The 26,405-nt window shown below is 40.7% G+C and overlaps 1 protein-coding gene across 1 annotated transcript; it reads left to right on the top strand.

Moving 5' to 3' along the window:
• Nucleotides 1-291: 291 nt before the first annotated feature.
• Nucleotides 292-25,379, top strand: LOC121397886. Its single transcript, XM_041575923.1, has 12 exons — nt 292-440; nt 9,302-9,431; nt 11,440-11,526; nt 13,009-13,068; nt 14,504-14,574; nt 18,344-18,608; nt 20,002-20,211; nt 20,645-20,667; nt 22,071-22,380; nt 23,911-24,141; nt 24,309-24,400; nt 24,682-25,379. The coding sequence occupies exons 2-12, from the start codon at nt 9,392-9,394 to the stop codon at nt 24,739-24,741; spliced, it is 1,449 nt and encodes a 482-aa protein (XP_041431857.1). The 5' UTR covers nt 292-440; nt 9,302-9,391; the 3' UTR covers nt 24,742-25,379.
• The last annotated feature ends 1,026 nt before the right edge of the window (nt 25,380-26,405 follow it).

Below are 26,405 nucleotides of genomic sequence, written 5' to 3'. Positions count from 1 at the left end.
TAGGAGAGGCCTAAATAGAAAGATGAGTAATAAAAAGCAGCAATAACAATACATGTTTTAGCATTTGCGTTTTAGATTGGGTCAGTGACCCCCATTTGAGGGGGACAGAGTGAGAAGAAAAAAGCAAATAATTTAAACACTGTAAAAGAAAAATAAATGAGGCTCAGATGAAAAGTTGGTTAGAATTAGCCATTCAATAACATACTAAAAGTTAATATAAATGTGAACCACCCCTTTTACATAATTACAAGAGGTTACTGAGTAACAGAGCAGGGAGGGAAGGTGCAGAGCAGAAAGTGAAACTAAACTGAGAGGAGAATAAGTCAGAGACAAGGATAGAAGTAAAAAAGAAGAGGGAGATAGCAAAGCTCTAGCGCAGAAGAAGCAGAGAATATTTGGGGATTGTGGGACGGCTCATTCTCCTGCTGGGGTTCCAATAGGTGAGTATGTAACCCTTTGGAATGATCCTGGGTGAGGAATCATACCCATAGGCATCACACAGTACATTTATTAGTATCACTTCTGATAGAGCTTTGTGCTTAGATTCAGAGCTGCGTTTTCTGTAACAATGGCAGAAGGAAATGTTTTGCTCATAGATTTCACTGCTTAGCACAATAGTTATTACCAGAAATTGAGTCAGAGTCATGTTGCTTAAAGGAAAACTATACCCCCAAAATGAATACTTAAGCAATTTATCATATTAAGTGACATATTAAAGAATCTTACCAAACTGGTATATATACTAAAGTAAATATTGTCCTTTTACACCTCTTACCTTTGACGTGGAAATTTCTTATATTTCGCCATATGGCCGCCACCGATGCGGGATAAGCGTCTTTACGACCAACCTTTGCACAGTCGCCCGATCATTCCGATTCCCATCCGATTTGTGTTCATCAGGCGTGACTGCAGCATGCCGGGTGTGGCGCCGGGTGGGGTTGAGGAATACGGACCACTGAACAAAGATGTACTTTTACAAGATCAGTACAAGCCATGCTAAGATCACTGTGTCTGTGTATATGTATATTACCGGGGGAAGTGCCTTTTGTCCTGGTGTCTTGTTTGCCTAGGGCAGTCTACCTTTCCCCCCCCTCTTCTATGGACATGTGTCTGTGTGCTGGTTCCACCAATTGATTCATAGCATAACATGCTCATTGATACATCAAGGTTTCCGGATCGATTGTCCATTAAGGCAAAAGATCATTTAAGTCTACCACAACAGATGGCGAGCCAATGCAGGTGGTTCAATTTTTCCCTTAATTTCAGCAGAATTAAAAGGGGCCATATTTTCTTTCGGGCAGCAAAAAGGCCGGCATTGAGGTAAGACCTTTTTGTTTTGATACTCTCATATTTGAGAAAGTTTTTGCTGTCTGCAAATTGATTTGTGGTCTCTAGGCTGCTGGAATCAGGTAAAAATCTACCAAAAGAACCTTTTGGGTGTATGTGTGGTGTTTTTCAGTATTAACTGCCCAGGTACTGGTTGGGGCATATCTGCATAACTGCTGTGGGGTTTATTCGTTAATTTAGTTTTTTAACCATAAGGGACTGTTATTGCCCCTGCTGGAGGATCTGTGAGTGATTCAGACCAGTGGAGGGAGTTTCTGTGTATGTCGGGTGGTTGTAGGATAATCTTGTAGCAGCAGATATGGCCAACAGTATCTAGAGGGGATTTAGAATCATTGTTATTTTCATTTGTGTTTGTTTTCTGTCTGTCTACTAAGTGGTGTTTGTTTTAAAATTGCGACTCTATAGGTTTCATCCTTGAGAAAATCTTTAGTTTGGGAGGATTGTATTGCTTTTATTATTACAAGTTTCAATATTGGAGGTTGGGTAACAATCCGACCAATCTGAATTACAAACCAAGTTTCTAGCCCTTGCTGAGCGCTGAGCAGGGGGAGCCTACGCCATTTTGAAATAGCACATGTGCCAGTGGCCATTTTGTCTTTGTCTTTAAGCACATGTGCCAGCGGCCATGTTGTCTTAGTTTTTGAAAAGGTATATTGGGCTATTGGTGGGAGGCACATCCCCTGCATATAACCCTAACAGTTGTTCTATTGTATATAATAGATTTTCATCTTTACATTTCATAACAGCAAAGTTCTCTTTGAACTTTTTGGAACATTTTTTACATTTTTGTTATACCTCTCTGCTGTTCCCTGCAGTCTATTGACTCCTACTTCCTCCAGGATAGGGGGTTTTCCTAAGGAAGAGACCATCACATGGTGTTGTAATTGTAATTGTCCTTTTGTGTGAGTGAAGGAAGAGTGCTGCATGGTTTACAACATAAGGCTATATGTTAACTAGCTGTTTCTCTTTTTATACTCCTTGTTTTCCTGCTCTTTCTCTCTTTATTTTCCTCTCTTTATCCTTCCTTCCGTCCTTTATTATCCCCATCTCTCTCACTTTTCTCCATTTCTCTCTTTTAAAACACTTTTGTTTACCCTCTCTCTCTCTCTGTCTATAACTACCACACTAAGTCTTTACCTTGCTTTTGGCTAGCCCTCTTTTCTGTTTTAATCTATTCTCAAACCAACACATTCTCTGTAGGTTTGGTTGGAAGACATCTTTTCCGTCATTGGAGGTCTGGTAGTGTAGGATAGCTGCTGTCTGCTTATGAAAGTTGCTGCTGGGAAGGAAATTCCTGTTAATTATGTCCATAAGGACTGTGCTGAGAAGTCAGACTGTATAGGGCGAAAAAACAGTGAACTGGTTAGCTTTTTGTGAGGAGAAAAAGAGGGCCAAGCCTACTCGGGTTCATCAATTGTCGCGTGAGCTTTGTTCTCTTTTCTCTTCCCCTCGAGGTCCATCCTAAGGGTGGAAGGTGTCCGTGGTTCGTACCAAAGCCCGGGGGTGGAGTTTGTGGGGAAATTATTGAGGACTGTTCCCTTTCTTGTTCGCTTTCTTGACTTTCCGTCACTGAGTGACCAGGTGTCCGCGGTTCGTACCGGAAGCTTGGGGGACAGAACTTGGGGAGGTGAACTGGGGAGGGGTTTCTCTGTTTCTATCTGTTTTTCTAGACACTTTCTCTCAAAACCTATTGGCCTGACTGGGGTGACCAGGTGTCCGTGGTTCGTACCGGAAACCCTAGGAAGGTTCAACTATATCTCCCTTGTTCTCACTTCCTGTCGCTCCCTCTCACTTGCTGTCAACACTCCAGGCATTGGGGACTCTTATCCTGCAGTCAGGGCACTGTTTTGAGCCAATTTAGCACGAGGGATAAGGAAGGTGTCCGTGGTTCGTACCTGTCCGGATCCCTCGGCCGCTGATCCTTCTCTCTGAGTGGGCTACGGTGGATAATGTCCATGGTTCGTATTTGAAGCCCTAGAGCTACTCAGAGGACGAACAGGTAAGGATCGACGGCGGTCTGCTCGGTGGACGTAGACACTGTAGGTGGACGCATCTACTTGGAAAAAGCTCGAGACTCGAGTATTGGTGTAGGGAAATCTAGGGAACAGAAGGGTACCACTTCTGAGTTCAGGACGGCTCAGCAGCACATGAAATCCACATATGAAGGAGGGACTGTTAAGCCCCTCAAAGATTGGCACAAATGGTCTTCAGGTTTAGAATGGTCCATCCCTAAGGAGGGGATGTTTGAGGTCTGGATCTGGGAAAAGTTCGTCCGTGAGTTCCACTCCAGACTCCAAACACATGGGTCTTTAGAGAAGGCCAATTTGTGGTTACAGGAATCTACCAAGCCTTAGCAGCAGGGCATTCAAAAGTCTCAGACAGTAAGGTCAAACATAATCATGTACTTCCTTCCAGCCAGAACTGCAGAAAGCAATAATGATAAGGACGAGGCAGAGCTGCAAACAGGTTTAAATTTGCTAGCAGCACAGGTCATCTCAACAGCCTCAGCTCATCTGTCTCCATCACCATCCCCACATCCGGAATCCGCAAAAGATGCCTCTGACAAAACGGATTACTGCCGCCTTGGAAAATCCGATTTGGTCACCTTATGTGAAGCCAGAGGTATCTCTATATTAGACAAATCCAAATTAGAATGCATAGAGGCCTTGGAAAGGGATGACTTCCAACAGGGCCCTGAGGGGGATTACAGGCGCTACGGGGGGGGCAAGGAATTCTGTAAGTAACTGACAGACAAAATGCCCACTATGTATAGTGTTGTGTCCCCATTCCAGTTTATGACAGCGATCCAGGGCCCAGATGAGGATGCCTCGGTCTATTGGCAGAGGTTAAAACAAGGGGTAACAGATGCAGGGTTTGAGCCAGGTCCAGATGCCCCAGAGAACACCCAGTCAGTATCGCCTATCCCTCTAATGTTAAAGGCTAAATTTCTGGCTGGATTGGTGCCTAAGCTAAGAGATAGGCTAATGGTTGCACGACCAGAGGCCCATTCTATGAGTTTCCACTCCCTTATGGCAACAATCCAGGCCATAGAACTGGACCTGCATGCCAAGTCGGCCAAAATCATGGCAGCTCTTGAGCTAATAGCCCAGGACCACTTTCCCTATACTAGGAAAAAGAAACTCACCAAACGTACTAATATAACTTGTTTTAATTGCGATCAAAAAGGACATTTAGCGCGCCACTGTCCAGAAAATGAGGACAAGAAAGAACAAAATTCTCCTAGTCCTTATAAAGTTGTTCCTGACCAGCCTCATGCACATAACCCAAACCCGGGGAAATCTTACCGTAGTACGGAGGGCCCCCCGGGAACCTACCATTTCATACCAGACCCTGAAACAGTTTAAACCTTCGGAGCTGCTACACAGTCCCATAGCTTCGCCCACTAGGGGAAAGGCAAACCGGTGTCGGCCCATTTCAATCTATTTCTTGAGGAATTGCCATATCCTCTGTCCTGCCTCAGGACTGTTCTAAAAACACAAGATCTAAAAGGCAGGATTCCACTCTCTGGCAACACAACTCCCACCATTGGGCTTACAGGTCATCCAGTGACTCTTAGGGAGACGAAACCATTGTACTGCAGGTTAGGTCAACACACCGAAGAAGTCAGATCTCTATTAGTTTCAGATGATGTCCCTATCAACCTATTTGGGAGCAGACATTCTGTCGGAGATTCAGGCCAACATCACTTATACTCCAGAGGGTGTTGTGGTAACTAGTGCACTCACAGACGAGTTGCTGTGTGCAGTGGTGGCAGTCCCGTATACTGGAGAACCTGGTACACATTTGTCCCTGGATGTACTAGCTGAGATAGACCCTAAGGTTTGGGCGGTTGACAAATATGATGTCAGCTTGCTGCCAGTACCCCCAGCCACTATACGGATTGCCCCCGGTTGCGTGCTACCAAAATTGCCACAGTATCCTCTGAGTATAGCGCAGATGGACAGTCTCAAGATCTGGATTGATAGATATCTCCAAATCGAGGTCTTAACCCCAACACAATCACCCTGTAATACACATTTATTTCCAGTGGCAAAAAAATCAGCCAAGGGTCAGGAAGTCACTTACCGACTGGTCCATGATAACAAAATCATAGTCAGTGATGCCTCGTTAGTGCCTAATCCTCACACATTACTTCCGTCCATTCCTCCTAAAGCTTCGTACTTTAGTGTTATCAACTTGTCTAATGCCTTCTTTTCTGTTCCACTAGATCCACAGTGTCAATACATCTTTGCTTTTTCGTTCCAGGGTAGACAGCTGATATGGACCCGGTTACCACAGGGGTCCATGACTAGCCCATCGGAATATAGTTGCAAGCTAAAGGTGGTATTAGACCAGTGGGTGCCAGAGGATCCGGAGGTCGCACTGTTACAATATGTGGACGATCTATTAGTTTGTTGCCCGGACAAGGATTCATGCTATAGACACACTATCTCGCTACTGAACCATCTGGCATCCACTGGGAATAAGGCTAGCAAGGAAAAATTGCAGTTTTGTAAGGAGAAGGTTATTTTTCTAGGCCTCTGTATCTCAAAAGGGACCCAACACCTAACAACACAACAGATACAGACTCTCAAAGACTTCACCCGACCTCGTAATGCCCGACAGTTGAGAGCCCTTCTAGGTCTGATCAATTACAGCAGAGATTGGATCCCTAATATTTTATTCAGAATGGGTCCTCTCTATACTTTCTGTGTTATTACAGAAAGTTGGTGACATAGTTTTAGATTCCCCTCTAACCTTTCTCATCCCACACTCTGTCCAAGAAATTCTCAACCAGGTCCAAACCAAACATCTTTCAGCAGCACTTCTGACCAAATCTGAAGTGACTCTCCTTACCCCTACTAACCTCACACTGAGACGATGTACAATGCTCAATCCCGCATCTCTTCTCCCGACCCATTCTGACTCGGAAGAAGAGGGGGGACGAAGGGATTGTGACTGACTCTAACCCAACCATGACAGAACCAACAGACAATCACAACTGTCTTGAACTCATGGAACCCGAGACAGAAGCAGTACAACATCCACCTCCGTGACGGGCGGATCCACGCCAGCCACTGCAAGAAGCTGCTGGACTATCAAGTGCAATGATCAGGTGCATTGTTTCTATATACACTTGTTGTTTAATGTATTTTGGATACTGTTATGAGGAGTCACATCCGAATTTACTGTTCAAGATGCATTTACAATTAGCAAAAACAGCAAATAGGTCCAACTGCTGGGTGTGCTCCAAACCCCCTCCGAGCCAGAGCATCCCGGCAATGGCGGCAGTACATGCCCTTTTTTTGTGATGGTCTGTGTGCTGCCTCAGAGATCACCTGACCAGAAATACTGCAGCTCTAACTGTAGCAGGAAGTGTTGACGCAAAAGGCGCAACTCTGGCTCGTAACCTAGCATGTATTGTTTGTTGGTATGTTTGTGTGCACCGTGAATCGTATGATCCCAAGGGGCGGCCCTTATTTTTTAAAATGCCAATTTTCTATTTATGATTACCCAATGGCACATACTATTAGAAAAGTATATTATTATGAAAATGGTTTATTTACATGATGTAGGGTTTTACATATGAGCTGTTTATGCAATATCTTTTTATAGAGACCTACATTGTTTGAGGGGTATAGTTTTCCTTTAAATGTATTTCTCTTGTCCTTACGTTTGGCGCTGGACTAAAGCTCCCAACATCCTGTAATGTATAATCCAGGGTTAAACTGTGCTGGGAATTGTTGTGCAGTAAGGAATTCTCTCCTAGACTTCTTGTGGCGACCACATTTGTTTCATCCCTATAATTAAAAAATACGCACTGCCCCCATAGGGGACCCCTAGACAGATTCGGGTTGCCTTTGCCAAAAGGAAAATAAGGGGCATATGGATCAAATGGGAGAAAAACACGATTGCCCATATAAATTCTCAAAAATCTTTCCAACGACTGCACTACTGGGTAATGGGAAGTTTTATTTACTAGAGAATTTTATATAGAATCTATATAACTATTATTTGTACGGTACTATAAATACCATTAAATAGCTTAGAATTGTTTATAATTAATCACTTGACAAACAGCCTAACATTGTGGGGATTATTTATTAAAGTCCGAATGCCAAAAACTCAAATAATTCAGAAAAATTTGGATTTTAAAGGGGACCCGTCACACTGTATAAATTATTTGAATCTTGTTTCCTTCAGTCTGGAAGACTAAATCTGAGTCTATTGTAGATACTTTTACATATAGGTGCACTTAGTATTTTGGATCATTGCAATGAGAAGATACATTAGTGGGGGGAAATGTAAGAGCAATGGAATCTGTTGCCTGTGCCATATAATCAGCAATGCTGTATTCTTAGTCTATAAAATATTTCCCAGCATGCATTTCTGTTTGGCTTTCCCCTGATTACTTTGGTTCTCTCCTTCAGTTCAAACAGGCAGGCTGAATGGCTACTAATGAAGTTGGCCCTAGTAATTTTGTGTGATGGGAATTTAATATGGACCTTACACTGTGAGCTCCTCCAGAATTAACAAGTTGTGCTGCAAAGCATGTCAGCTCTGTGTAACTAATGGATAACAATACCAAACACTTTAGCCAGCATTCCTAAATTGGTGTCTCATGGCCTATTACAAGGGTTTGCCATCACGGGCGTCATCTTCCGTCACTTTGGTATTCTCCGTGTCCCTTTCCTTTCCTTCAACAATTTCCGTCACTTTCGGAGCTATCACAAAGCTGAAGACTGCTCCAACTGCGCATGCAACGAAGACCGAAGATGGCGCCCATGAGCTCTGACTGCAACGAGGGGTGATTAAAGGAATAGGGACATTTACAGGTGTTAACATATGAGCAGGGGGAGCAGGGAGGGGGACTATGTAGGGTAGGGGGTAGGGTTTTTTATTAGTTTGGGGGTTTGAATTCTCCTTTAAGTGCACTGTGTACTCTGCCTCTGCATGTAAGTAATCAAAGTATATCTGCTCTGCAATAGTCCATTCCCAGAGACCATTATTACATACCCCAAGGTCCCTTCCCAGAGACTATTATCCACTGTTACTATAGACACAATCTCTCCCTACTATACCTGCTATCCCACAGTCACACTCCCTTCCCAGAGACTATTATCCACTGTTACTATAGACACATCTCTCCTACTATACCTGCTATCCCACAGTCACACTCCCTTCCCAGAGACTATTATCCACTGTTACTATAGGCTCCATCTCTCCCTACTATACCTGCTATCCCACAGTCACACTCCCTTCCCAGAGACTATTATCCACTGTTACTATAGACACCATCTCTCCCTACTATACCTGCTATCCCACAGTTACACTCCCTTCCCAGAGACTATTATCCACTGTTACTATAGACACATCTCTCCCTACTGTACCTGCTATCCCACAGTCACACTCCCTTCCCAGAGACTATTATCCACTGTTACTATAGACACCATCTCTCCCTACTATACCTGCTATCCCACAGTCACACTCCCTTCCCAGAGACTATTATCCACTGTTACTATAGGCACCATCTCTCCCTACTATACCTGCTATCCCACAGTCACACTCCCTTCCCAGAGACTATTATCCCACTGTTACTATAGACACATCTCTCCCTACTATACCTGCTCTCCCACAGTCACACTCCCTTCCCAGAGACTATTATCCACTGTTACTATAGACACCATCTCTCCCTACTATACCTGCTATCCCACAGTCACACTCCCTTCCCAGAGACTATTATTCCACTGTTACTATAGGCACCATCTCTCCCTACTATACCTGCTATCCCACAGTCACACTCCCTTCCCAGAGACTATTATCCACTGTTACTATAGGCACCATCTCTCCCTACTATACCTGCTATCCCACAGTCACACTCCCTTCCCAGAGACTATTATCCACTGTTACTACAGGCACCATCTCATTCTGCTGTACCTTCTTCTATATACAGAAAAGAACACATTCAAGGTTGCAGCTCATTATTTGTCGGGAAAGTGTATTTGAACTGAATACTAAGAGACAGCTGCAGGTACTTATCAGAATGGAGCCATCCCATGGAGAGTACCCGCCATCAGCTATTGGTAAGCGTATGAGAACATTTTAGGGAGTATTTTGACAGTGTCAAACTTGAAACCATAAATAATATACTGTATTTATTATATTATTAAATAACATTATAATTTGGAAGTCAATGAGCTGTTTTAACTTTAAGGAAGGAAGCAATACTTTTATATAAATCCTTGGCACTTACTGTATATTTGCTCAAAATGTTTCTATGCTAACTTGCAAAACTTGCATTATTTGCTAAACAAAACTTGGAAAAAGCCTCCATGTAGTGCTTTCCCCACCCTCCCAAATTTCAGCAAAATTGCACCTCATAACCTGCAAGTTGGGAAAGTTGCACCAAAAATCCAACTACCTCTACTTGCCAGGAATTCCTGAGATATTCTCTGAACTGTGAAACTATGTTTTTTTTTTTTTCCTGTGGCCTGGCTGCTGTATTATCTGACTGGATTGTGGAAGCAATAAATAAAAAGTTAAAAAAAAATCAGAGAGATGGGATATGGGCACAAATCCTATAAAGACGATGTCCACTGAAACTCCAGTGATTTGCCAATCAGAAGCTAATCTGGCACATCATGGGCCAAGTTGTGCACAATGTTCAGCAGTGGCTGTATCTTAACCCGTTCCAGCAATTTTGCTGAAAATAAGGAAAAAATGCTGCATTGTACCTGGAAAAAACGGCGATTTCTTAAAATACTGCACTTCTTTCACTATTCAATATTGTATTTTTTGGTTTTACATTCCCTTTAATGTCGTCCTTGTTCTGATATGGGTAGCCTGGGGCAAGTAGTTGATGAAAACCTTTGCTGTTTGCGGTACTCCATTATTGGTTCTTTCGAGTCAGCTCATTATTTATTGTGCCTGTTATGTTAAGGTGACCATACAAGGGCAGATCCGCTTCTTCGTAGAAGTCGCTAAATAAGTGAATCTTGCCCCGATATGCCCGCCTTCAGTGGGAAAAGTTGGGCTGATCCAATCGTGGTCTCTAGGGCCCAATGATTGGCTCACAATGCCAGGAATGCAGTCAGCCAGAGAAGACCGCATTAACAAACCGATGTGGTCCTTGATCCGACAGAATTTTTAAACCTGCCTGATCAATAGCTGCCTCCTTTTCCACCAGATATTGGTCCAGGAAGCACGCAGGGGCATATTTATCAAAGAGTGAAGTTAGAGATCAATCTCCACGCACCATTCATATTTTTTAAAGAGTATTTATCAATGGATCAAAATTCCCATAGAAATTAACGTAAAGTGGCGAGATTTCATACTATTGGATTGTGGTCATCTCTAATTTCAATCTTTGCTAAATATTAGAGATGCACCGAATCCACTATTTTGGATTCAGCCGAACCCCCAAATCCTTTGCGAAAGATTTGGCTGAATACTGATCCAAATCCTTATTTGCGTATGCAAATTAAGGGTGGAAAGGGAAAAACATTTTTTACTTCCTTGTTTTGTGACAAAAAGTCACGATATCTCCCTTCCCTTCCCTAATTTGCATTTGCAAATCTGGAATCGGTTCGGCCTGGCAGAAGGATTCGGCCAAATCCTGCTGAAAAAGGCTGAATCCTGGATTCGGTGCATCCCTACTAAATATACCCCTAGTCTTTTGGCAGTTTTTATCGGCCCAACTTTAGCAGGGGTCCATTATGCAGGAGGATTGTCTGAGCACTAGGAATCGAATAATCTACCTCACAAGGACCAAACATGGAGGCGCTTCAGTTTCTCTGTTTAGCTCAATAAATAAAAAAAACATAAGCTTTTTTTTTTTTTATTTCATTAACTTTAATATTAATATTTAGTAAAGTGTAGACTTTGTCCATTTTCATGTTAAACTAATGTTCATGGAGTAACGATAAAAGACGTACTTGCTCTAGGCCTAGCAATCAACAGCAGCCAATCAGCAGCTAGCACTTCCTGGCTACCTGTTTATTAACAAACATCTGATTGGTTGCTAGTCATAGATAGAGAAACTCCATAAACCATACATGCATTTACCTTGTAAATTAATTTTTGTTGCTACAGAAAATGAACAACCATGGGACACTTCAATAACCACAACCCCCGAGTGTGGTATAGATGGTGAACCCTATGTAATAGTCCACAAACCAGGTAGGATTCTCTCTCAGGTAATTAGTGTTGCACTGCATGCCAGATACAGAGATCACAATTGATGGGTGCATTATTTTTATACTGCATAAATTACTTAATCAGACAGAAACAACATAGTGATGCTCCAATAGAGAAACACTGTGGTGCCACCCCCCCACAAACAATTTAATGTAGGGAGCAGTCTTAAAGGATATGAAAACCTTAAAAATAAGTGAATGTAACATTAATGAGGGGGCTATTCTAAGCACTTTTGCAATGCATTTTCATTATTTATTCGTTTTTACTTCCAAGATATTAAGGGATACATGTACTGTTAATATGAATGAATTGTGTTACAACAGCGCCACCTGCTGGTCATTTTCCCACCAGTCTGACCAGCAAGTAGTCAAGGAAGTTGTCAGGAGAAAGAAAGAGGCTGCTCTGATGTTCTTCTGCTTAGGAAAGATTTTAGAAAAGTTTCTAATTTCCAACTACATCTTTAATTCTCCTAAAACACTTAGCAGTCGATATCCAGTGTCAAATTTATGCTTAATGCACCGGAACACAATTTTCCTTTTCAATCCTACAAACTGATAACACAACTGTCAGCTTCATTTAGGGACCACAATGAGTGTAATTTGCCTTCCTGCCGGCTAAAATGTAAATCGCCGGCGGGGTGGCACTCAGAGCGATTCGTTTTCCAAAGTCGCCCAAAGTTTCCTCGTGAGGCAGCTTGAGGCGACTTTGGAAAACCAATCGCTCTGAGTGCCATCTCATCTGCGATTTACATTTTAGCTGGCGGGAGGCAGGTTGGGGAGATTAGTCACCCTATGGGATCCGTTATCTGGAAACCCATTATCTAGAAAGCTCTTGATTAAAGAAAGGCCGTCCCTTAAAGACTCCATTTTATCCAAACAATCAAAATTTTTAAAAACAATTTCCTTTTTCTCTTGTACTTGATCCCAACTAAGATATAATTAATCCTTATTGGAGGCAAAACCAGCTTATTGGATTTATTTAATGTTTAAGTGTATTAAGAGCCAAATTAGAGAAAGATCCGATATCTGGAAAGCCCCAGGTCCCGAGCATTCTGAATAACAGGTCCCATACCTGTATATCCAGTAGGCTTGCTATTTTACAGCTCCTTTAATGCTGTTTTACATCTATCTCTGTACATTCCTGGAATTCTGTGGGTGGGAATGGAAACCTGCATTGTTAATAACAATGTATGTAATTCATGTGATGTAGTTGTATAATCACATTTACTTTACAGTGCTACGCAATATGTTGGCGCTATATAAATACATGTTAATAATAATAATAATAATAACAGCAAATTGTGAGTTTCCACACTTTGCATTTTGCCCACTGTAATCAAATGACTTCCTCTGTACGGATGACCTGTTGAGTGTTACCTTTACCTCATTGGAGTATCTACATATGTTGATATTGTAGGGAAAATAATTTAAAAAGTATTATTTCTCACTCTTTTTTCTTACAAAGGAGAAAGTGAAAATGTACAAAGTCATTATCCAGGCTATAGTATAGCATCTACTATAAAAGGTAAGATGACACTTATTTTTCATAGTTCAGCAACCCTTCTTAACCGCCATTTTGTCAAACATGTAACATCATTACTGACAGAACATTTTTTTCCCTTTGAGACCAATGCTGGCAGCCTCTACACCAGTTTCATGAGATCACAATCCTCTGGAAGGGGTTAATAACAACACAGTTAAAATGAAATCTCCCTTCCCCAGAGCTCTTATTCCCCAGGTAGCGCTACCATTTCCCAAAAGTACCTCTCCCTTTGGAATTTAGCAGCAGCTCCCACGTAGCAGGTAAAAACACAAGACTTGTCTTCACTTTGGGGCCCCACACTTGTATCCGTGCCAGTATCCTCCCTTGGGTGGCTCACTCACCGGGATGCTCTCAGAGGCAATCACACTGGAGATTATAGGCAGCTCTGCAGCAGGATAAATCTCACCAGTGGCACCTTTCTCCTCCTGAGTTTCTAGCAGCTTGGCAGGGGACAGCCTGGGCTCAATCTGTACCTCCACAGATTAAACAGCTTCTCTGTACTTGACAGTCTTACAGCTACTCATGCTGGCTCTGTTCAGCTCTCTGGGAGACCCTGTACATTTGGCTCCAAAGTCACGCTTGAGCTTAAAACTGGGGCCAGCATTACACTGCCAGGTGTGACACAAAGGTGGGATGTTGGTTGTCCTCTTCTCACCACCAGCAAAGACTCGTACATCCTTTACCCACTATCCATATACTCCATTGCCACTATCCATATTCCCTGTTCTTCCCTTCTCCTCTGCATCCATCTCCATTTCCCTCCCAACCACTTAACTAAGGCACCACTCACTCCATTTACTTTAGAATTGACTTTTGATTTACTTAAGAATGCAATAAAATGTTATTGTATGTGTTCAGGTTTCAGAAGGTTCAAGCAAAAACACGCAATAATAATCTCTCCAGCACAAAAATTCTAATTTTCAATAACTATTACCTTAAAGGAGAAGGAAATCTTCTTCCACTTGGGGGTACAAAATGTTAGGCACCCCCAAGTGATTGTCTTTACTTACCTTTACTTAAGCCCGGACAAGTGCTCCTATCAGCAGAAAACTGCACCGGCCCAGGGTTATACCAGTGAGCATCACAGAGTGATCTTCTTCCGGCTTCTTCTTTCTTCAAATTTCAATAGCCAGTTTTCAAGTTAAAGTTTGGCTTTTAGTTCTACTGTGTATGCGCAGCCGCGAGACGAAAGAATAAGCTGGAAGAGGATCGCTCAGCGGTGCTCACTGGAATAACCCCGGGCCAGTGCAGTTTTCTGCTGATAGGAGCACCGGCCCCTGGTTTCAGTTAAGTCAATACATTTGGCATCCCCAAGTGGAAGACAAGTTTCCTTCTCCTTTACATAGATTAGTATTACGACCTGAAAATGTTTTAATTGTGTAAAATCAGTTAACTGCTTTTACTTTTACTGTTACAGAAAAATTAATTTCTTTTGAGGAGTGGATCGAATGGATATTCTTAACTCTGTCTAACTATACTACATCTTGGGTAAGAATTTTACATACTTTAGTAGTGTCTGCTTTGGATCTAACGGCATAATGTTATCTTTTAGTGTGTCTCTGATACTGGGCGGTATAAAGGACATCTAAAGGTGCATTAATGAGTAGAAATTATATTTTTTGTGCAATCAGTGTAACAACAAGAACCTTCTCAAAACAAACACCAACCAGCCAATAGCCAAGTCCTGAGTCATGAAGATAAAATGCTAAATCTCTTTATTCTCATGGAATCCTTTTTCCTGCTGGCGGCCTCACCAGGAAGGCATAACTGGGCTCATTTATAAATACTTGTCAAAATTTGTACCTGGACAGTAACTCATGACAAAAAATCAGTGATTGGCTTTTCTTCAACAACTTCAAGTGGAACAGTGAAAGCAAACATCTGATTGGTTGCCATGGGTAACTGCCCGGGTGCTAACTGGCCCAGTGGACGCATTGCATGCGCAATGCCAATGACAAGGAAATGGCTGACCAAGATAAAAAAACCTAAAACATAAATCTATTGGTAGACAAAGTTCGATGCATGATCTTCTCAATCAGAGTGCTGATGTACATCTGCTTCTAGAAGTTCTGGACTAAGTTACATAATGTCTAGCCTAATAATGTATCAGAGTTAAACTACCCTTTAATTTATGAATACTTGGGTAACTGATACATGGTGATGGAGGACCCTCACTGAATGGTGACTACTCATGTTGTACAGTTAGGTAGATTTAATTAATAATGTTCATGGTGGTAAGTTTCAGTTCACCTATTAGAGTACCTGCTAGTGGTCTGGGGCCCCCTCCAGTGAAAGCCTCAGAGACAAATATTAGCCTGAGTCCCTATGTAAGAGCTCATTGCTGCTCTTCCTAGCAGTTATGTCTAGCTTGCACTCCTTGTTGGATCTGCTCTATTTTGGGGTGCCAGTCTAATGAAACAGTTTGATCTTTAAATAAGTGGTATTTATTTACAAATGAATTAAAAGATATACAATAAAAAGGGAACTAACTAAGATGGAGGAAGGAAGAAAGGGCTAGGGAAAGGTGCAATGGAGGGGAGTGGAAAGTGCCTAACTAACAACGTTTGTATACTGCTCTTTATATACACATAAGGAAGACCATTCAATCAAGCATACTACCCTTCTCCCAGGATAGCCACACCCAAAAGACAGTCCCAGACAGTCAGGTCAATCTTAGCTGTTTTTGGAGATGATTTATCTCTGCTTAGGTAGAGAAGGGAGTGAAATCAAGTTAGGAGGCACTGTGGATGAAATCCCAACATCCAATGCTCCAGGAGCCCCTTTGTTGATCCAACAGAGTCTCCATTACTTGGGAGCTCTTGCTATCCCTGCTCACACCACACATATCTTTGATATGGACATTACAGTAGCTGCGAGGATTGTTTTATGGCAGGGTGGCTGTTGCCCAGGCTTGCACCTTCACAGTTGCCATTGATGGAAAGGCAGATATCTGTTAACCCATTGTGTGTATGAGGCTTAAGGTGGCCATACATGGGCAGATTAAAGCTGCCGATATCGATCCTTTAGACCAGTGATCCCCAACCAGTAGCTCGTGAGCAACATGTTGCTCTCCAACCCCTTGGATGTTGCTCTCAGGGTCTTCAAAGTAGCTGCTAATTTTTTAAATTCAAGGCATGAAAGCAAGTTTTAATTGCATAAAAACTAAGTATAGTGCCAAGTAGAGCCTCTTGTAGGCTACCAATACACATAGCAGCTACCAAATAGCCAATCACAGCCCGTATTTGGCACCCCAATGGACTTTTTCATGCTTGTGTTGCTCACCAACTCTTTTTACATTTGAATGTGACTCACAGGTAAAAAAGGTTGGGGACCCCTGCTTTAGACCGATTCGGTAGCTTATCTGCTCCCGACGGGTCCTCCCGATCGATATCAGGGCAAAAATTGGGCAGATATCGATCGGGCAAGTTTGATTTTTTTCTGCAAGCTTCCGCTGGTTGATGCGTTCCTTCGACCCATCGGTGCCCATTCTCAGCATTGTAATCCGATCATTAGGCCCCAGGGCCGTACGTTCGGATTCATCCGATATCGCCCAGTCGTTAGTGGGCATATTGGGTTATGATCCGATCATTGGGCGACCTCACCAAACAAGCAGATCTAATATTGTATGGCCACCTTAACTGTGAAATATCCAAAATTCTGTATTACACTTCTAGAGCATACTTGTACAATTGGCAGACTGTTCTCCAATTTACACTAATGGCTCATTTCAGTTAGGGCATTCGTCTTTGTTGGGAACTTATGTACCAGATTCCCCAGCAGCATCCACTCTGGTTATTAGGTGGAAGCCATAGGAGATGGGAACCTATTTTATTAACCATAGAACTGGAAATGGTTGTAACCTCCTTGGGCCAATTGAGGAAACATCTTCCCAAGTGCATAGGTAACTGTTAATGGGACTTCCTTAACTAGTAGAGGATTTAAATATACGTGTCCCAACAATTCCTTGCAAATTACATTGGTTAAATGTTAGAAGAGCTGTTAAAATATGTAATCAGTTGTATAATTTTTCTATAGAAAGACAAATAAACTCAGCATAAACTGGTGTGCCATAATAGAGCATAGTCTTGCTGCCTGTAGCTACATTCTGCCATGACTATATCTAGTTTGTACTGATGCACAGACATGTCTGTCATAATGTGTAACAGGATCCGCTCTGGCAGGGTATAAAGATACTTTCAAATATAATATAAGTTTGAGAACAACAATGTTGAAGACGGATGAACAGCCAGATACCACATATGAATGGTTATGTGAGATACCAGGCCAAGCAGGGTGAGATATTCTTATCTACAATATTAACACCTTTTATTAATTATTCCATAAAGTTCCTTACTAAGCCAGTTGAGGTCTTCAAGAGATTAAAGGTGAAATCTTTCTTCTGGCTTTCCTGTTTTTTGTTTTGAAGCAATTACATTCAATTTGGCATGAACTTGGAATATAACGTTTCCTGTTTTGTGTAAAAATAAAAATCTTTGAAAGTGTATAGTCACCCTATGTAAACTGAACATTTGAACTTTGTTTTATGTTATTTAAATCAAAATACAATGCTGCTTTAACGAGCTGCAACAACTTCCATTTTTAACTATGTAACTGTATTTTTATGTATAAAGTTTTTGATAGACATTCAATTTGTAACCATAAGCTTTAATCATACTGTGGAATGAATCCTTACCATTGGCCTATCTCCAATTACCGCCTCCAATTTGGACTGGCAGTTAGATACATGCAACTGATTGGTTCTTTTTCATTTAAATATGATAATTGTTCATTTAGCCTATGACTAAGTGCCCCTATGGCACAAAACGCGTAAGGCCTTTGTTGTGATGTTTTTGCTCTAATAAAAATACTTTTTTACTACATCTATTTTTGGAGTGTGATCCGTTTTGTGCCAGCCTATCACTATTTATTATCTGCTATATTGCCTTCCTGAGCTGAAGGTTTAGGGTTTGTGCACCTGGATCCCCTGCTTGTTTGGGTAAGTTAACCCCAACATTACAGTTTATTGCATTGACACTGAACATTTTTCTATATATATATATATATATATATATTATATATATATATATATATATATATATATATATATATATATATATATATATATATATCCTCAATTACATTCAACCCATATCCACCGAACAAAAGAAATGTTATCATTTAAATATATTTAACATTTGTTTATTATTTCCCATATGACTGCTTTTTGTTTTGTAACATCTGCTTTGCCTTTGTTCAGCTTTTCAGACAATCCTTCACTGTTGGGATACTGACCTATTCGGAGAAGGACGAGTGCAAATGGTTGAAATACTGTTTGCAATCGCAAATCTTTAAAGGCCACATAGATAATGTGCAAGTTATCTGCTACTCTGAAGATATAGAAGGACTTAAAAAGAAACTCACAGAGTTTTCCTATATACTTTTTTACCACCGAGGCACATTTGGATCCAAAATGACTGATTCTATGATTGCCAGCACCGTGAGACAGACAACTTCCAAACTTGGTAAAAGTTCATCCATAACTAGTTTCTGATCTTCAGTACAGAAATGTGGAATGGGGGAAAGTTGAGGGTGAAATAGGTGAAAGACATTTCTATTGGGTAGCAGTAAACGTCTACAACATAAATAGTATAGGGAATATGGGCAAGCTTCTTCTCAACCTGGGCATATGCTGTAAGATTCACTATACAAGGAGATCTTTACTTTATTTGGACACAAGTGCACTGGACCAACTCAGGATCTTGGCCCCCAGCCTAATGGTCAGATTGTCATATGGACTTAGAAAGACCCTTTGGGAGTGCTGTGGATCAAGGCGCTGATTCACTTCTCTTTTTGTAACCTGCTTGATAGATATCTGCCAAATTTTAGCCAATATATAGAATGGCCAAGCTGACAGAGGACTTCATAACAGACTAATATGATGCCAACTCGATCTGGAGAAGTTGAGGGCTTCTTCTGGCCTATGAACAGCCTTCCTTAATGAGAATTCAGGTCTCTCCAAATTATAGAATTATGGTCCTTTTTATATCCCATCCTTCCCGGTTCACAGTCCCATAATTAATCACCATTGTGTCACTACTATAGGCAAAAAATATATCCTTGAGTGTTGGAAATATCATCCATACCCACTGGTTGTATCATTAAATCTAGCTGGTGCTTCCTCGCTCAAGTTCTTCTCTAAGCAACACCTTTGTCATAGCAATGTCATATGCATCATAACATTGCTATTCTCAGTCTCAGCATTGTAGGAACAAAGTGGTTCTCACATTCAAGATTTATAATGTGTAAACTCATGAAAAACACAAAAAAATTGCAAAGTAAAGGTTATCAAGGTCCTGTAGAAGTCAGTATTAACTTAAATATATTGACCAGTTTGGTAAGATTCTTTAATATGCCACGTAATATTATATTAACTATCTGTTGCTTAAGTGTTCTTTTTTGTGGTATCGTTTTCTTCTAATAACTTTCATGGCATTCATGGTTTTAGAGAAATAGTGTTTAATGGTGGTTTCAAAAACCTCTAAAACCACTAAAATCTGACCTTTGATAAATGGGCTTCTTATTGTTGGCACTGAATGGAGAGACCTGCTCCCCTGAATAAGGCCAAGAACAGACAGCTTTGCTGTCATGTTGGATAGTTATTGGTCTCTGCACTCCAAAGCAGAATGTAGAAACTAGCAACAATTCTCCAAACAACTGAGGTGCAAAAACAATGCCTTTATTGAACCATACTATCTTCAATCTGTAAATACAATTGTAATGCAAACTTCTTATGAATACAGATAATAAATATCTCTGTTACTATGCACATGTTAGAAGATGTAATCATATTCTCTTCATTCCAGATGCTTGTATATTACTTTTATCATACTCTGTATTATTATTTTTATACCACAGAGAAGAAAAACATGATGATTGCTTTGGGTCATCTTAAAAACAAAAAACATGAAGACGAGATGAAGAACAAGTTGCACGAGAAAATTGGAAAAGAGTATAACCAACTGCTCTTCACAAGAGGAGAAATCGAGCAATATGAAAACCTCATTAGTTTAAATCCATGGAAGAAATTGGACCAGATAAAGGTGGCATTATCTACTGCTTACGGAGGTACCAAAATATGCATACATTGGTGACAGATATTCATATTAGAAATCCCAACTATAGTTTCAAACAGCCCTGAGCATAGGATGTTGGTAGTTCTTGGTCAGTAGCCCCCTGTATGGTCATAATACAGACAGGCAGGAAAGAAGCTTGTTATTGTACAATAACATTTGGGAGACATATTTTGAAGTGGATACTAAGAGGTCAATATAAATCAATTCAATACAAAATCAACAATAATAAATATTTTTACCAATTTTAATAATTTATTATCTACCCATTATGAAAGTTGTTAAGAGCTTTTAGCTACACAGTACAGTGTAGGTGTACCTCCATCCTCATTGTCATCCCCTAAAAGACTTTCATGTTGGGTCCCCCAACCATTGCTCATTGATTGTGAACAAAATCTCTAATGTTAATAACCTTTCTTTTCTTCTAGGATATGAAAGTTACGGTTCTTCGGTAAGAGATAATTTATTTGCATTGATAAACTTGAATTATCTGAAGAATAAAATACCTAAATGCATGCAGAGTAGAAGTAATAGTTGTCCATGCCCCAATTAACTGATAACTTGACTCAGAAGGGGCTCTTGCAGCAATGTAGCTTACAGAAGTAGTGGTTAGGGTCTTTGAGGACATTATTTATCTGGTGGGCATATGACCATTCATGTTACTGTCTTTTATTTTAGCACTGATACCCACACTTCTTTAGGGTACCTTCTGGCTCTCAAGACTGTCTAGGGAGGGTGAGTAAGGTAGAGGTAATCTATTGGGGTCAGGTTACACACAAGAGGCTTAGAACATATACCTCCTTAACTATATACAGAGCAGTTTTTCCAGACTTTTTTTAGTCTGAGGTCCAACATTTGGTCAACATTTTCAAGAAGATAAACACTTTGTGTCAGTTAAACTTCTCAAGTTCGAAGATTATTCATATATTAAATATTGAATAATACTATTCAGGGTGGGCTTACATGACTACTTTTGCAGCATCCTACCTGTTCAATGTCGTGGGTTCCTGAAAAAGCTTCAGCCTAATAGTTTGGGGCCTCTAAAATAACAGATGCCACCTCATGACTTAAATAATCACTGATAACTGCAAGTCAATGAAGACAATGATCTTTATGAACAAATATAGCAGTTTGCGTTGATTAAGATGTAGCTAAAAGAGCCCAATGGCTTCTTGCCAATGTAATACATTAAGGTTCTTCAAAACACCTGGAAAAATGACTAAAAGACTTCAGTCATTACACAATTATACAGTTAGGTCCACATGTTCACTTGATGCAAAGAATTATTTACTTGGTCCAAGCTCCATGCATAATACTGTACCCTACCCTCCTTGACAGTGGACCTATGAACCTAAAGCAACAGTTGCGTCATCAAGAGAAGTTAGTAGAGGAGTGATTCTTTTTGCCTCCAGTGCAGTAACTATGCAGTTATTTACATCAACAGGTCATTGTCCTGAATGTAACATTTAAGAACATGCATTATTGTGAGTTATTGTGACCACAAGTGCTAAAGAAATAAAAGGTGCAAAACTTGAGCACATGAGGGGATTTAGGTGCAAGGCAAGGTGCAAGGAGCAGCTCTGTATATATTGGCTGCCAAGCAGAATGCGATACTTACAGAGCCATATGTATTTGTCCCTGGCCAGGGTGAGTAGGAGCCAGAATGGTGGTTGCCCACCCCTTATGAATACAATGTTGGTAAATGCAGGCTATAATTGGGATGTGCCTCTTGGTGCTCAGTGAGTGGAGGGTGCAAAGAGAAAGCCTTTTTTGCAGTTTGCTTCCTGTGGCAATAATGCATTTGGTTGTGCCTTGTCTCTTTTCTGTTTTAAATGCACAACATTTTTTTTCTAGCCAAAGAAACATACTGTTGGAATCGCTTCACGGTCTTCAGAAAGTCATTTTGAGTGGCTGGCCCAGCATCTGAAAAACTCATGTCAGGCCGATGTCAGATACATTTACATCTCTAACAATGGGCGACACAAGTTCTGGGATGATGTTTCTCATTGCACATTCGCTATCCTTTATCACACCAAGAAAAGAGGGAGTATAAACATCGCTGATGTAACTGACTCTCTCTATGATGAAGAAATTAAATATCTGGCCACTGCACTGGTTATGGAACACAGTTGTAACCCCACTTTGGTTACTGACTCTTTAAATAGTAAATAACCCCTTGCAATTTAGGGCCCTAAAGTTCTCTTTGCTTATGAAAGATACTGGGAACTGGGATTACAGCGCAGTGCCTCCACCTAGTGGGCACTGAGGAGCACACCTCTAGGAAAAATAAATCACACAGTTGCAGTAATAAAAATATAAACTTTATGTAAAGCTGTATGCAATAATTGTTAAAGCAAATCACACAAAATAACTTTGCCCTGGGGAACCTCTGTAACAATCAACCCCTGGTACAGTCTCTCAATGCCACAGTCCCACACTGGGTGGATCAATGCAGAATAACTCAGGTCAGTTCAATGTCCCTTCCCCAAGAGCTCTTATGTCCCCAGGAAGTGCTACCTTTGGAGTTAGTAGCCAATCCCACACGGCAGGTACATGAGCAAGACCTGTCCTCACCCTGGGGAAACACACATTCCCCTATTAAAAAATTATATAAATCTGCCTTGGCTATATTCAAGTTCTTGGACTATTGGCAGTGGGCCCCAGGGGTTGTTGTTCCTTTATATTGGGTGCCTATATTATTGATATATGCAGGGCTAGATTTCTAGGAAGGCTACAAAGGCCTGGGCCTCAGGGTGCAGCATGTCCCCTGCTGACGTAGAAGAGCTGGCAGAGAAAGAATTTGCAAAGTAGCAGAGTAGGTGTGGAAAGCAGGTTGATGTGAGAGAATGAGCAGTAGGGGAAGGTTTCGAGCCCGGGGGAGTCAGGTACGAGGGGGCAGGGGACACAGGCATTTTGAAATCCGGCCCTGCAATGGTATTCTAGACTTAAGCTGTCGGTAAACTGTAACCAAAGCCTTTTCTGACAGCATATTTATAAAGGTGTCAAAAACCAGCACTGAAATGGACCAAACATTGCCACTTTAAAGCCACGGTACCGTATGTAAAAGCCAATGAAAACGTGGGTGAACGATTGGATCAGCCTGATTGGCTCCTCTTGGGTGGTCAAAACATTCAAAGATCCACTTCGTTGACAACTTCAATGAGCATTTTAAGAAGTATCAAGAATATTGCCCTAAGCTCCATCTTAGAGCTTAATGGACAGCTGTATACATCCTACCATAGCCATCAACTCTTGTAGGCAATATAGAGTTTTTCTTCAGGGAGAAAAGCTTAATGCTGAGGACACTTACTTACTTTGCTGCAGGTTTTGTAACCCAGCACTAATTTAAATGCCTAAAGGAAAAGATACATGATTAAAAATCTGTAATATATTGAAATAGAATTGCTTCCAAAGTATCTATGAATGAATGTGTCATTTGGTAAAAATAAGTAGTGTAGGCAAAGCCCCTCGATGTTAGGGACACCTCATAAACTTTCATTGGCTCCCAAACACTCATTATTTCAACCGAATGTGTGACATACTGTACATGGTATAATTCAATCTATTAAGAGGAGACAAATTTTTTTTCAATGACTTGTTATGGGATTCACCCACTGGGCTCTTGCTTATTAGTGGATTAGTAAAGACAAAGCCCACCTAGATACAAGGAATATGTTTTTGTTTATGTCTGTAGGGAAGGACAATGTGATTGTTGTGGTAGATGATCTTGATAACAGCAGCAATGAGGAGAAAGAGAGGATCTTGCAGAGCCAACCCAGCATTGGGCACCAAGCCAAAGATTTGATCCTTTTCACCCAAAAGGAGACAGATCCTAACTACGAGAGACTTGTTACACAGCAGATAGAAGAAGATGAAATTAATTTAAAGAAAAAACTTGATGCCTTGAAAGAGATTCTAGGAGAGGGTAAGGCTGTTTGTAAATGTGACTACTTGCCAGTGACCTCATTAGAAATGCTTTCAGTAAGATTCCTCTGGGCCTCCAGTGGTTTTACACAGCCCAAGTGTTACAAGTAAATGATGACCAAGCTTTGGCCATCCTTAACATTTTTTTAATTTTTTTTTATTTTCTAGCAAAAGCTACCATGATGAGTGGAGCAGCAGATACCACAAATGTCCACAGACAAGAGGAAACTTCAAATATACTCCCATTGGAGACAAATGAAGTAAATGAGACAGAATAAGACTCATGTCTTCTTCATGGTTTCAGTTGCATCAGCAAAATAAAAATATGATGTAGGCAGAGCTCTAGAACCCCTAGCCCTGGCAAAATACGGGATCATTGCTATTATAAAGACCCCCAGTCAGTGAAATAGTTGTGGAGGACATGATAAACTCTGCTATAAATATATTTTTTGGGGTGGTTGAGGGGCAAAAAATATTGTCCTTTCTCTATCTTGGTCTCATCAACCAATCAAATATTCACTTTCATTTTCTTCACTTGCAGATGACCGGTGAAAACGAACTGGTTGGCTGTATTGAAATGTGCACATTTGCCAAGTATTAGAGAATGCGATTTTAACTTTCTTCCCCCTTAAACAGAGACTGCCACATGCTATATAGCTACATGATGAAGATGAAGTTGAAAATATTTCCAGATTCACAATTTTGTCCAACTGAAAAAAAAAGCTTTACTAGTGACTATTTTCAATGTTCCTCAGTATTTATGGGAATCCTTCCTTAACAAAGGATATTAATCAAAATATGAGTGAAAATGTACATTAAGCAATATAATCATGTTCATGAAACATTTTGCTATATGATTGGAGGGTGCTGATCCCTCATTAGATACAGAGAGTGAGAACACTGTGAATTTAAATTTCATGTTGCAAACTTTTAACACCTGCTTCTTATGGCAGTTGAGTCACAATCTGTTCATAATCCATAAATATATTGACTATGTGCATGGAAAACTGTTGCATTTCGCACATTTTGCCTAAAGATAATGGTGTTTCCTTGCTCTAGGTCATGGCTGTTGAGTGACACCTGAGGAAGGCGCTGGATTTAATTGACGTCTATTTTGATATTCTGTCTGCCCACATATGAATTTAAGCTCCTTTAAATGGTTTGAATGTGATTGTATATGTATTTATAGTAAGCTGGCTGTGACTATGGTATAATACATTAAATGGCAGCTCAACCTCAGTTACTGTACATGTCCATTTTTTTCTAATGACTTTTATTTATTAGATTGTTCTATTTCTTAAAATTGAGGTCAAGCCCTGTTTCCCTTAGTGACCCATTTCCGTGCCTTCTCCTACCCTGTTTATAGGAAGGCTATACCCATGAACATTGCAGGTCTCTATAAAAATATTTATCCATGGAGAAGTAAGAAAGAAAAGAAAAAACTGTTCAGTGGAATGGCGAATGCAAAGAAATGGCAATATAGGGAGATTAAATTGTGACAGATCTCCCCAAAATACTTTCCCACTGTCAATAAAGTAAATTGCTGATGAAAAAAGAGCTTTGTTTTTTCGAAGTTGCCCAAAATTGTCCTTTGAGGATGGGGTCAACCTTAGAATATGTATATAATAAATATATAAATTAATGTAATCATAAAATAATTCATATAATATAAATTCATTTTTGGTTAAGTATTCATTCTAAACATATTGTTTTCCTTTAAGGAACAAGAAGGAACATGTGGTTAATAATAGTAATTTCTAATTGAAGTTAGGCTGATGGCTCCTTTAGGGTCTGGCCACATGAGCAGATTCTGGGAGATTAGACACCCCAGCGATGAAAATCGGCTGGGGCAATGCACATGCGGCGCTTCGTTTTCAGAAGTCACCCCAAGTTTCCTTGTAAGGCAACTTCGAGCGACTTCGGAAACTAAAGCTTGAGTTTCAGTTTCCGAAGTCGCTCAAAGTTGCCTTACAAGGAAACTTGGGGCGACTTCTGAAAACGAAGCACCGCATGTGCATTGCCCCAGCCGATTTTCATTGTAGCCGGCGGAGGGCAGGGGGAAGGCAGTTCAGGGAAATTGTCGCCCCAAAGAATAGGAGATTTGTCGCTGGGGTGACTAATCTCCCCGAATCTGCTTGTGTGGCCTGACCATTAAAGTAAAAAGGGATAAAGTCTCCTTGAAAATATGATGATGCCTATAATTATTATTGACTTTTTAATTATGTGCCATCTTCTTCTGACTCTTTCCAGCTTTCAGATGTATTA

Source organism: Xenopus laevis, chromosome 9_10L, assembly GCF_017654675.1.
Source record: "Xenopus laevis strain J_2021 chromosome 9_10L, Xenopus_laevis_v10.1, whole genome shotgun sequence".
Lineage (NCBI taxonomy): Eukaryota > Metazoa > Chordata > Amphibia > Anura > Pipidae > Xenopus > Xenopus laevis.
The sequence above is the reverse complement of the archived record's forward strand: the minus strand, read 5'-3'. Positions and strand labels throughout refer to the sequence as shown.